We start from the raw sequence: 14579 nt of genomic DNA on the forward strand, positions 1-14579 counted from the left end.
AAACGCACGCGGAGGCAACTGAGATCAAGCTCGGATTTAGAAAGCAGAGGCCCTGGGCACAAAATCTTAGGTGGGTCGGTGCACGCAGATTCGGAAGGCTTCGGCGCCGATCCGGGCATCTATAATAATCAAGGTTTTTAATAAGGGGAAAAAGTAATTGATAGACCTACATTTTGAAGCCGTCAAACTGGTGATGTACATTAACCTACTCGTCACCACCGGGTCTCTGCCGCCTACAGCGGCTTCCGAAGCGCCTGCTTCGGTTTCGGTCTCAAGCGGAGTCGGAGGGGCACTTGAACAGGTGTCTGTCAATCCAGCCGGGCTGTGGTTCTCTGTCTTGTCGTGCTGGTGCTGATGCTCAGGTTCATCTAAACTCCTCTTCGCTAGTATCACCGCAGGTGCCGCCAGGCTCTTTAATTGTGTCGATCCGACTTTTGAAAAAAGTGGAGATGGTTGGAATATTTCTCCTAATTAAATCCTCTCTGCTATCCTTCTCCCTTTTAGCTTTCCGTTTTGTGGCTCCACTGCTCCACCGTTTTTATCCATGTTGTTTGTTTCTTCAATGTCCACAATTCTCTTTTTTTCACACTATCTTCTACCGCCGGTCTTGCCGCTATCAACAGTTTCCACGGTAACCTGACTCACTGTCATCATCAGACACAGCCAAAAAACTGATCATGATACTTTTTTGTGTGCAAATATATTAACACACAAACACACACTAATTAATTTTATTTTAATTTAATTTTAAATAGAAAAGAAAAAAAGAAAAAAAAAGAATGAGGCCACACAGTTAGTGTGGTCTTGGAGGACCCCTACAGGTCGGAGGCCCCCGGGCACCGGCCCAATTGGCCCGGTGGTAAGTCCGGCCTTGACTGAGATTTGTCCTCCATGTCACTACGCCACCGCGAGGACTTAAAGCGCATTGGGAATTGGGCATTCCGAATTGGGGAGAAAATAATACAGAAAAATAGAGAATAAAAAGGTCTTTGTGGAGCTTTAAAAGTGCTGAATGGCAAGTAAATGGGTTTTTTGAATGTAAACAGATGTATTAGTTGTGTTGTGCTTCTGCAGAAGGAGATGTGTGACCTCCAGCGGCGGTTAGAGGAGCTCCAGGAGCAGAGCAGAGCTGTGGAGGTTCAGCTGCTTCAGGAGAAACGGGGATTGGAGGTGGAGGAGGTGGAGGGGTCTGTGCTCACAGGCTGTGATGTGGTTCAGCTGCAGCTGATTGGTCGAACTCTGGAGGACATGATGACATCAGAGCATCGAGCTCAGATCAGTGTGTCTGCACCAACACAGATCATCAGGTGAGGTGGAACGAATGCCTACAAAGAGTACCGTTCCAGAACCGTGATACTTTGATAGTATCAGACGGTATTATCAAGGTACTTTTTTGGATTGAGGAACTAATTAGGTGCTATTTTAGGATTAATATGTGAAATTGAAAATGTAGTTTCAGGGAGTGCCAAAAAATCCCCTTAACCATGGTTAAATCAGGTGGCTTCTATCTTTTTTTTATCATGGTGGCAACAACAAATTGATAAAAGACACCAATGGTTAATAATAATAATTATATTTATTAGTAGGGATGCACTAACATATCGGCTGCCGTAATTTGTCGGCAAATTATTGAGGAAATTAAAACGTATGTAAAGCAGTCAATGGAAAGGAGGAGGCAAGAACTGGCTTGTCAATATAAATAATATTTTTAATATAAAACTTAAACAGACACAAACACACACATGACGGACATGTCCGTAAACTATTTCTCGCTCCCTCCCAATCCTCCGCAGTCGACCTTTATCCCTCTCGGAGGCTTGATTAGCCTAATAAGGGACCGGGTGTGTAGAATCACGACCCGGCCCCGCCCTCCGCCTTGCCACATTCCTCCCTCGTTCTCTCAGGCTGGGGAGCCCCCGGCATGACGTACACCCCCCCCCTCTTTCCCTGGGGAGAGGCGTTCCTTTTTGCCCCATCTGCCGGCAGGTCATCCCCGTCTACCTGGACGAGGGAGGGGACAAGGGGAGGGAAACAGAAATAATTAAATAGGGGGTACTTCCTGTAACAGTGTAGTACCCTCCCAAAAAACCACTAAAATTTAAACGAGAGGGAAAAGGCCAATGCAGAACGGCCGTGAGAGAGAGAGAGAGAAAAAAACCACTTACTCGCCAGTTCTCCGATACGCCGTAGCTTGTTCCTCGGCCACTCCTCCACCCTCTAACGGACGACAGCCGCGCCTCTCCATGCGGATCGGAGGCAGTCCTCCAGTGTGTAGAATCACGACCCGGCCTCCACCCTGCCACAATATATTAAGCATTAAAATGCCGATATGAAAAGAAGATTATTATTTATAATTAATTAGTAACATACTTTGTAAAAAGACAGTGAATTAAAATGCATAATACAGAAGTATAGTAATAGCCACGATATGTAGAAAGGTTGTTTCTACATATCGAACATTTAATATAAATGTATTTTTCATTCGTTTTCACGTTAATGCGGAAAACGCGGCATAAATGGACGTCACAGTGGTGAAAGTGGGACTTTCCTATAGGCTACATGATAGGAAAAATACATTCAAAACACTTTGAAACCAGCAGACTTTGACTTCTGAGATTTCGGTATGATATCCGTTAATGTTTGCATGATTGATCGAATTAAGATTGAAATCACAATATAACCTTGAAAAGCTGCTTTGAGTCTTGGCTGGATGAATCTGTCCCAGACACTGAGGTTAGCCTTGATGTCTTTAGGATCATATGGGCAGACAGAACAAACAACTCTGGGAAAGTGCATGGTGGTGGGATGTGCATGTACATTAACTCCCGCTGGTGTACTGACATCAAGGTACACGGGAACATTTGTAATCCGGTCTTGGGAGTTGCTTACCCTGTCCGCCTGAACCTTTTACCTCCCGAGGGAGTTCTCGACTGTTGTGTTCATCTGTGTGTATATTTCACCAAGCATCAACGCCAAGGCAGCTGCTGAGCATATAGCGTATAACACACAAGCAATGCTCAGCAAATACCCGGATGCCCCGGTATTCCTTCTTGGTGATTTTAACAGCTGTAGGCTTGATCATGCTCTGCCAGCCTTCAGCCAAGAGATGTACCAACAATTATTATTATTTCTGGAGCCTACACAGCCAGAGCTCTAGCGGACCATAATGTCATCCACTTCCTGTTTACAAGCAACAGCTGAAACAACATAGGCCGGTAATACACAACATCCCTCCCTTCAAGGCTGCCTTGCGTGCACAGACTGTGAAGTCTTTGACGGATAATTTGATACCTGGACTATCAAAACATACCCAAACTCAAAACTCTGGATCACAAATTAAACAACTTTTTAACTTTTTTTTTGTCTGTCTGTCTGTTACTCTATCTGTCTGTCTATCTATCTATCTATCTATCTATCTATCTATCTATCTATCTATCTATCTATCTATCTATCTATCTGTCTGTCTGTCTGTCTGTCTGTCTGTCTGTCTGTCTGTCTGTCACTCTATGTATCTGTCTGTCTATCTATCTGTCTGTCTGTCTGTCTGTTACTCTATCTATCTATCTATCTATCTATCTATCTATCTATCTATCTATCTATCTATCTATCTATCTATCTATCTATCTATCTATCTATCTATCTATCTATCTATCTATCTATCTATCTGTCTGTCACTCTATCTATCTATCTATCTATCTATCTATCTATCTATCTATCTATCTATCTATCTATCTATCTATCTATCTATCTAATCTGTCTGTCACTCTATCTATCTGTCTGTCTATCTATCTATCTATCTATCTATCTATCTATCTATCTATCTATCTATCTATCTATCTATCTATCTATCTATCTATCTGTCTGTCTGTCTGTCTGTCTGTCTGTCACTCTAGCTATCTGTCTATCTGTCTGTCTGTCTGTCTGTCTGTTACTCTATCTATCTGTCTATCTATCTGTCTATCTATCTATCTATCTATCTATCTATCTATCTATCTATCTATCTATCTATCTATCTATCTATCTATCTATCTATCTATCTATCTGTCTGTCTGTCTGTCTGTCTGTCTGTCTGTCTGTCTGTCTGTTACTCTATCTGTCTGTCTGTCTGTCTATCTATCTATCTATCTATCTATCTATATATCTGTCTGTCTGTCTGTCTGTCTGTCTGTCTGTCTGTCTGTTACTCTATCTGTCTGTCTGTTACTCTATCTGTCTGTCTATCTATCTGTCTGTCTGTCTGTCTGTTATTCTATCTATCTATCTATCTATCTATCTATCTATCTATCTATCTATCTATCTATCTATCTATCTATCTATCTATCTATCTATCTATTTATCTATCTATCTGTCTGTCTGTCTGTCTGTCCGTCTGTCACTCTATCTATCTATCTATCTATCTATCTATCTATCTATCTATCTATCTATCTATCTATCTATCTATCTATCTATCTATCTATCTATCTATCTATCTGTCTGTCACTCTATCTATCTGTCTGTCTATCTATCTGTCTGTCTGTCTGTCTGTCTGTTACTCTATCTGTCTCTCTATCTATCCATCTATCTATCTGTCTGTCTGTCTGTCTGTCTGTCTATCTATCTATCTATCTATCTATCTCTCTGTCTATCTGTCTGTCACTCTATCTATCTATCTGTCTATCTATCTATCTGTCTGTCTGTTACTCTCTATCTATCTATCTATCTATCTATCTATCTATCTATCTATCTATCTATCTATCTATCTATCTATCTGTCTGTCTGTCTGTCTGTCTGTCTGTCTGTCTGTCTGTCTGTCACTCTATCTATCTATCTATCTATCTATCTATCTATCTATCTATCTATCTATCTATCTATCTATCACTCTATCTATCGGTCTGTCTATCTATCTGTCTGTCTGTCTGTCACTCTAGCTATCTGTCTGTCTGTCTGTCTGTCTGTTACTCTATCTGTCTGTCTGTTATTCTATCTATCTATCTGTCTGTCTGTCACTCTATCTATCTATCTATCTATCTATCTATCTATCTATCTATCTATCTATCTATCTATCTATCTATCTATCTATCTATCTATCTATCTATCTATCTGTCTGTCTGTCTGTCTGTCTGTTACTCTATCTGTCTATCTCTCTATCTGTTTGTCTGTCTGTCTGTCTGTCACTCTATCTATCTGTCTGTCTATCTATCTGTCTGTCTGTTACTCTATCTATCCATCTATCTATCTATCTGTCTGTCTGTCTGTCTGTCTGTTACTCTATCTGTCTGTTACTCTATCTGTCTGTCTGTCTGTTACTCTATCTGTCTGTCTGTCTGTCTGTCTGTTACTCTATCTATCTATCTATCTATCTATCTATCTATCTATCTATCTATCTATCTATCTATCTATCTATCTATCTATCTATCTATCTATCTGTCTGTCTGTCTGTCTGTCTGTCTGTCTGTCTGTCTGTTACTCTATCTATCTATCTGTCTGTCTGTCTGTCTGTCTGTTACTCTATCTGTCTGTCTGTCTGTCTGTTACTCTATCTATCTGTCTGTCTGTCTGTCTGTTACTCTATCTGTCTGTCTGTCTGTCTGTTACTCTATCTATCTGTCTGTCTGTCTGTCTGTTACTCTATCTGTCTGTCTGTCTGTCTGTCTAAAACAGTGATCAGGTGACAAAATATCGGTATGTTTTTTTTTAAATCGGTATTGGTCAAACAGTTTCATATTGGTGCATCCCTATTTATTAGGAATAATAATAATATTATAACTGTAGTTATAATTATTTATGAGAAGTTATAACTGATTATAAGGTGCGTTATGAGACATTATAAATGCAGTATAATGTATTTATTATATCTTCACAATACATTATAAATATGGGCTTCATAAAAGGTGTTACCGAAATATGGAAAATGATTTTCTTTTTTACATGATTGTTGTCATTTCTGGGTAATTAGTTGCTGGTCAGATTGAAACTTTTGCAAGCAATCAAATGTGAATCCACTCTAAACTACACACACATGTTAACTGTACAAATCACAATTAGTGACATCTTAAGAATGACGTTGCTCAGCTCGCTTTTATGAAACTTTTCATATGAAACTTTTATGAGACTTTTAAAAGCTTTTTTTTACAAAAACAAAGAGGGCATCTCTAGCAGGTATGACATGTTTTTTTCTGAACACAGGTATATTGGATTCGAGATTGAATGACTGTGTTTGGTGCCTCACAGATTGATTTTCATGCATATGTAGATTTATTGGCAGTATGGAGAGATTGAGGTCATAACATTGAACCCTGCTAAACTCACCCATCTGAGAGATCGCCCGTGACCAGCAGAAAATAAATACATTTTACATCATACAGACTTGTGTGATGTGAAAGAGGAGAAACACCTGGAGTCCAGATGGATCTGCTTTTAGACCGGGTTGTTTTTTCTTTCTCAGTTGTTATTTTTTACACCTGCTTAACTCAATCCACTTCAGCATGTTTATGAGTTTGTTTTGTGTTGAGGGTGCAGAGAAATCCCTCCACATCAGTCATTAAATGGTAACCTTTTCAGATGCCCGTGTGGATGTAAATGAGTTTTCTTTAATCTGAAATTTTAGGGGAAAAGTCGCGTTTAAGAAGCATCGCTCAAGGGTTTAATGGTGCCAGAGGATGCTTTTAAAGCAGCTTTATTTTTTGTAAAGAAAATCAGTCTGAAACTGACAACAGGTTCAATCCACTTATTGAAGGATCCAATTCTCCGCTCCGTACCAGCAGAGGGCACCGTGCCCATTTTTATTCCATCTAATCCCAGTTTGCATTCAAGCGCCTTTGTTGACATATATTTTGACATTTGCATTCATGCAGGTCTTTTAATGTCATTTAATAAAATAATAAATATTCTATCATCATGTACTCACCCTCATGCCATCCCTGATGTGTTTGACTTTCTTACTTCTGTGAAACAGAAACGAAGCGTTTCAGTTGTATAGGTGCATACAATGCAAGTGAATGGTGACCAGAACTTTGAAGCTCCAAAATGCACATAAGGGTAGCATAAAAGTAATCCAGTGGTCTAATCCATGTCTTCAGAATCGATATGATAGGCGTGGCTGAGAAAAAGTTCAATATATAAATCTCCACTTTCACTTTAACATTTCACTCTACTTTTCTACCTACTGGGCAGGGAGGAGAATTTATAGTAATATAGGATTTAAATATGAAACTGTTTCTCACCCACACCTATCCTATCACTTCTGAAGACATGGATTATACCACAAGAGTCTGATGGGGTCGTTATATGCTGCATTTATGTGCTTTTTGGAGCTTCAAAGTTCACCATTTACTTTCAGTCACATTCTGATCATATGGCTCTTTCAGCTGAAAAATATGTTTCTCCTTTATAAAGGTTGTTTTGATCTGTAATTTCAGACTACAAGAACAGGAGCAAGTGCTTAGATCAGCCATTAAAGAAGCAACAGCTAAAGTAAGTACATTCATTTAAAACCATCCTAGAATGGAAATATGTCACATTACGGAAGTAAATTGGTTTGAGTGTTGAACTAGTATTTTGGAGAAACTGCCTTTACCAAGGTAAAGTAAGTATAACTGCCCTTTCCCTCCATGTTTTTATATCTCATCTGTCTCTCTCTTGTCATTCAGGTGGTGATGAGTCAGAGGTTGGGCGGAAGTCTGCGGCGGAAACTCAGTGAGAGTGAAACACAGCTGTTGGCTTTACATGAGGCGAAGCTCACGGCCATCTCAGGTACACACGTTCCTCTGTTCCCGCTCTTATCTGAGCCCGTGAGAGCATCAACGCTCCACCTCCTGTGGGTGTTTCAAATGTCACAGTCACTTTGTGTTCTACAGCAACAGAGAATCTGTAATGACAGTTTATATAATCACTTGTCTGCAGCTGTACTGTAGAGTGAAACATCTAGCATCATGACTAGCTCACTGGAATATAGTGATCGTGTCTGAGGTACTTACTGTCATTTATAAGGGAAATATTTGCATGTTTGCACTGTGTTGCATTCCTTTAAGCTCAAAGTATTGAGGATTTTATTCTCCGTGTTACTGGTTTCTGTGAAATATGTGCTTATGTTTAAAAAATGAATAAACGGTATTAAATGTGTCTCTTTAATCTCGTATTAACTTGCATTATTAAACGTTTGCCATCAATGTTGTTTTAATATTTGCTGATTTGAACTTTAATATTAAAAATGTCCAAAAAAAAGTTAAAGTATTAATTAGTTTACAAATTATTCATAGTAAAATGTTCAAACCTGACAGCTATTGTGTCTTTTTAATAATTGCTTTAATTATATAAAAAAAGATTAAAAAGGAAAATTTTTATGTTAAAGTTTGAAATCTCTTATTAACTTTGTAAAAATGTTTGATGTTCAAGATGTAACCGACGGCGACAATGTCATTTTAATATTAAAGTTGGGAAAATATTAGTATTAAAGTTTGCAAATCTCTTATTAATTTACTTTGATTTCAAAATAAAATCTGACAGCAACAATGTCATTTTAAAATTTGACGATTTGAACTAATTAAAAAAAATATTTAAAAAGTCAAAGTTTTAAATTAAAGTTTGAAAATCTCGTTTGAACTTTGGCACCGTTGATTCGATTTTAAATAACATTCGTACAAAGTTAAAAACAGATTTTCAAACTTTAATCTAAAACTTTTCATTTTAAATATGTTTTTTAATTAGTTAAAATCGGCAAATATTAAAATGACTTTATTTGCTATTTTATTACACAATAGCAAATAAAGTTAATAAAAGATATTTGCAAACTTTAATTCTACTACTTTGTCATCTTTCATTTTTTAATGTTTTTTTTTATTAAAGTTCAAATCAGCAAATTTTTAAATGACATTGTAATAATGTTATTTAATATTGAATCAACAGAAACAATGTCATTTTAATATTTGCCGATTTTAACTTTAATAAAAAACAATAACAAATGTATTATTGAAGTTTTTAGAATATTAGTATTAAAGTTTGCAAATCTCTTATGAACTTTGATATTTAAAATAAAATCTGACAGAACAAATGTAATTTTAATAACTGCTGATTTGAACTTTAATATTAAAAATGTCCAAAAAAAAGTTAGTTTTAATTAGTTTACAAATTATTCATAGTAACATTTTCAAATCACTTTTTATGTAAAACAACATGTAAAAAAAGGAAAAGTTTTATATTAAATTTAGCAACTCTTATGAACTTTAATTTCTATTCAAAATCAAACTCGACAGCAACAATATTGTTTTAATATTTGCCGATTTAATTTTTTTGTTTTATATTTTTTATATATTAGTTTTAAAATCTCTTATTAACTTTGTAAGAATGTTTGATGTTCAAAATGTAACCGACGGCGACAATGTCATTTTAATAACTGCTGATTTGAACTTTAAAATAAAAATATTACAAATGTATTATTGAAGTTTGAAAATCTCTTATTAATTTACTTTGCAATTCAAAATCAAATCTGACCACTATTGTGTCATTTTAATAATTGCTGATTTGAACTTTAATAAAAAATAAGATTAAAAAGTAAAAATTTTATGTTAAAGTTTGAAAATCTCTTATTAACTTTGTAAGAATATTTGATATTAAAAATGTAACAAACAACGACAGTCATTGTAAAATTTGACGATTTGAACTAATTAAAAAAAATATAAAAAAAATTAAAGTTTTAGATTAAAGTTTGAAAATCTCGTTTGAACTTTGGCACCGTTGATTCGATTTTAAATAACATTCGTACAAAGTTAAAAACAGATTTTCAAACTTTAATCTAAAACTTTAAATTTTAAATATATTTTTTAATTGGTTTAACTTTAATAAAAAAAAAAAAATTATGTTAAAGTTTGAAATCTCTTATTAATTTACTTTGATATTCAAAATAAAACCTGACAGCAACAATGTCATTTTAAAATTAGCTGATTTTAACCTAAATATAAAAATGTAAAAGAATTATAGTATAAAATTTGCAAATCACTTATTCGTTTACTTTGTTGGAGTATTTGATACACAAAATTTAATAAACATTGACAATGTCATTTTAAAATTGGCTGATTTTTAGAATAAAACTTTTACTTTTTTTACATATTACTATCAATATCTCTCTCTCTCTCTCCATCTATAATATAATATAATAATAATAATAATAATAATAATAATAATAATAATAATAATAATAATAAAAAATGAACTCTATTCTTTTGTTGCTTTATGAGCTCTGATATCACCTTCAGAAAGTGTGAAATGTAGTTGATCTCGTCATTAACGTCTGCTCTCTGATTTCTTCTGGATGTAGGAAATGACTTCAGCAGTGCGAAGCAACTGAAAGCAGAAATCAGGAGCGTTTACAGTGAGAGAGATCGTCTGGAAGGGCTGCTGAGGAAACTGAAGACCATCAGCACAGGAAGTGGACCTGATCTGAGCCACATGAAGCAGCAACACAACCAGATTAAACTGGAGCTGCAGCAGAGAGACGACCAGTACAGTGAGTCCCACAGAACACAAACACACAATTGTGTTTACATGATCCAAACATGCGTCTCATGGCTCAAGTTTAAAACAATAGAGAGGATCACAAACTCCAAATTATTTCACTTTTGCCAACACAGGGGGGAGCCATTTCCTCATGGAGAAAATCGAGATATTCACTCTCAGATTTGTAGTTTTCAGTTTTGATTTACAGGGAAGACAGAGGATGTCTTTTTCTCTCCTTATTTGCCTTCAGTGTCTGTTTCATTTAAATGACAGTACAAATGTTATTGTTTAATATGACTGAATATTGTTTTATATGTTGACTTAAACAGACAAAAAATAGCCTTTTATGGATAATTAGGATAATGAGGATTTTTATGACAATTATGCACATTTATATAATTTATGTTAATATCACGTCTGGACAAAAATCCTTGTCTCATCCTGTGTGTCCTGTCTGGATGATTTGACATCCTTGCATTTCGTAAACACTTTGTAAACCCGTCCAAATCTTAATTCACCGCCCAAATAAAAATGAGGAATTATATTATATATTGTTATATTTTAATTTATTATATAAAATTATATTATATATACTAATTACATTATATTGCATTATCATTATTATATTTAGTACATATTTTATATATATATATATATATATATATATATATATATATATATATATATATATATATATATATATATATATATATTACTTATTTATTTATATATTTATTTATTTACTTATTTATTTATTTATATATTTATTTATTTATATATATATATTTACTTATTTATTTATATATTTATTTATTTACTTATTTATTTATTTATATATTTATTTATTTATATATATATATTTACTTATTTATTTATATAAATAAATAAATCTATAAATAAATATATAAATAATTAAATAAATATATAAATAAGTAAATAAATATATATAAATAAATATATAAATAAATAAGTAAATACATATATATATATATATATAAATAAATATATAAATAAGTAAATAAATCTATATAAATAAATAAATATATATATATATATATATATATATATATATATATATATATATATATATATATATATATATATATATATATTTATTTATTTATATAGATTTATTTACTTATTTATATATTTATTTATATATATATATATATATATATATATATATATATATATATGTATATATATGTATAAATAAATAAATCTATAAATAAGTAAATAAATATATATAAATAAATCTATAAATAAATAAGTAAATAAATCTATAAATAAATATATAAACAAATAAATAAATCTATAAATAAATAAGTAAATAAATAAATAAATGTATAAATAAATAAGTAAATACATATATAAATAAATATATATAAGTAAATATATATATATATATATATATATATATATATATATATATATATATATATATATATATATATATATATATATATATATAAAATATAAAGAAAACAAGAAATTATATAATTATTATATTATATATTTTATTAAATATTTTACTATACACTGAATATTATAAAAAAAAATAGAGCTGCTGTCATATTAAACAATGACATTTAAGTATACTGTAATTTAAATGGAAACATACATGATTAAAAAAAGTCAATAATTTTTTATATTAAAATTAGCATAAATTTAATTGATTTAATTCATGCGCAAACACTACATCTACTACTACAAATGCGTACTATATATTTGTCCTGTAAATGAACGATGCAAAAATCATAATTGGCTTAATATTCTTCACGCAAAATATTATTTATTCATTTATTGTGATTTTGCAGTGAAACAAGATTTGGACATATTTACACATGTGTTTACAAAATGCAAGGATGTCAGATCAGATCAGACTTTTTTGTTCTGGTGTCATTTGACTAGTTGGTGATAATGACCAGATGCACACAAAATCTTCTCAGCTCACAAATATTGCCCTCCCTAGAGGATAAATGTTAGATGTAGACTGTTGGAGGTGGTCTGTCTTTTATTTTCGGCTCAACACATCCAGCAACGGGTGGAGAAGGTGGATGACAGCCAACGTGTATCTCGCCAACTCTCGCCTGCCCGTTAGCAAGGATTACACTCATGTGGTTAATTTAACACACACACACACACACACACACACACACACACACACACACACACACACACACACACACACTCTCTCTTTGCCCAACAACGAGATCAGCACTCGACTGGTCTGTGTCTTTGTCTTGGGTTGAAGGAGATTGTGAGCTAATGATAGGCTGAGCATTGATGCTAAATATGCAAAGTGAGTGAATATAATGCAGAAAACAAAAGATCTTTGACATGCACGGACTGTTTCTGCTAAGGTCTCATTAGCTTGTCTTCACACCGCACTAATAACATGCTGACACACACAAACTGGCACATACGAATGCACAACTGCCATCAAATCACTGTTTTGGCCACAAGAAAAAGGGTTTGCGTTTGTCGCTTGTCTGGTTGGAGTTTTGGATAGTGGATAAGTTGGTTATTTAGGGGTCGTTTGCGTAATTCTTTTCACATATTAATAGTATTTTTCGTTTTTTTAAGCATGTACCATTGTAATACCATGTTTTTGGGGCATGGACTATGGTAATACTATATTTCTGGATATGTAGCATGGTAATACCATGTGTTTTTGGGCATATATCCTGGTAATGCCATGTTTTTAGGTCATGTATTATGCTAAAGCCAAGTTTTTGGACATTTACTATGGTAATACTATGTTTCTAGGGCATGCAATATGGAAACACCATGTGTTTTTGGTATTTACCATGGTAATACCATGTTTTTGGGTATGCACCATGGTAATAGCCTACTATGTTTTATGGATACCATGGTAATATTATGTTTTTTGGGCATATATCACGGTAATGACATGATTTTGGGCATGTACTATGGTAATACCATATTTTTTTGGGCAAATGCCATGGTAAAACCAAGTTCTTGTGGTATGTGCCTTGGAAATACTGTTTCTAGGGCATGCAATATGGTAACACCATGTGTTTTGGACATGCACTGTGGTAATACTATGTTTTTGTGCATGCACCATGGTATTACAATGTGTTTTGGGCAAGTACCAAGGTAATACCGTGTTTTTTGGGCATGTACCATGGTACCATGTACCATAGCATTCTTTGAAGGACCTTGTAGTATAATCTAAACACTATGGTATATGAATATGGTACTCATTCAGTATTATGGAATATTTCAAAGTACCATGATATTATCATCTGAAACATCACTGGACAATAGTTCTACCACAGTACTTTTTTGTGTTAGATATTGGCATAAGAATTGTCTTGTTTTACAAGTGCACACTGTAACTAGATATAATCAGTGCCTTTACACACAGTCCAGACTAGTGTTGTAGTTCACACCAGGTCTGTTGTTTGAGTCTCTGTGTGAGCTGTGATAATGTGCTCTTCCTCTGTCAAGCCATTGAGGAAATGCAGTTTTAACAAAATAAACTACTTTAGGAAAACTGAGACCTGCATGTGGCAAAAGCCACAATAAATGTTGTTCCCCTGCTGGGGTGCAATCCTGCATATATATATTTCAAAAAGATTCTCCAAAGAAAACTGTCCATGCAAAACTTTACAACACTTGGGTGTTCTGGTGGTTGTTTATTGGTTTCCATAATACAAGATCTAATTAAAGGATGTGTAAATGGAGTGGAGAATTTGAGCAGTTGACGTGAGGGAACTATTCTGGAAAATATGGATATGCCCGAAGCCGAATACCTTATTTCGAAAGGCACTACTCAGGTAATCGGTAGAGATGACTGTGTACCGCTACTTCTGGTGTCGTTTCGTTATGGTGCCCAATGAGGTTTGTACAACCGGGAGAGGCATGAACATGTCAGAGAATTCTCCTTGCTATCTGGCAACCTCCGTGATTTGGGATGATGAAAGGTGGTCTCCAAAAGTGACTGGGGTGACTCAATTGGTGACTATTAAGTTCACCTCCGGTCTGAGCTCCTCCCTTTCCGGAACCACCATCGCTAAAGTCACAGGGACCGCTTTTCTCTATGGTTTTAGGATGTTGAGCGTTTTGTGCACAAATTACAAATC

At 34.1% G+C, this 14579-nt stretch overlaps 1 protein-coding gene across 1 annotated transcript in view; it reads left to right on the forward strand.

The window, feature by feature from the left end:
- LOC127660434 (disrupted in schizophrenia 1 protein-like) overlaps window positions 1-14579 on the forward strand; it is a 68999-nt gene that overhangs the window by 22562 nt on the left and 31858 nt on the right. Inside the window, exons 6-9 of the mRNA XM_052150652.1 lie at window positions 1075-1307; window positions 7398-7452; window positions 7629-7731; window positions 10292-10480. Coding sequence (XP_052006612.1) covers window positions 1075-1307; window positions 7398-7452; window positions 7629-7731; window positions 10292-10480 — 580 coding nt within the window. The remainder of the gene's footprint in view (window positions 1-1074; window positions 1308-7397; window positions 7453-7628; window positions 7732-10291; window positions 10481-14579) is intronic.

This window comes from Xyrauchen texanus, chromosome 20 (genome assembly GCF_025860055.1).
Source record: "Xyrauchen texanus isolate HMW12.3.18 chromosome 20, RBS_HiC_50CHRs, whole genome shotgun sequence".
Taxonomy (NCBI): Eukaryota; Metazoa; Chordata; class Actinopteri; order Cypriniformes; family Catostomidae; genus Xyrauchen; species Xyrauchen texanus.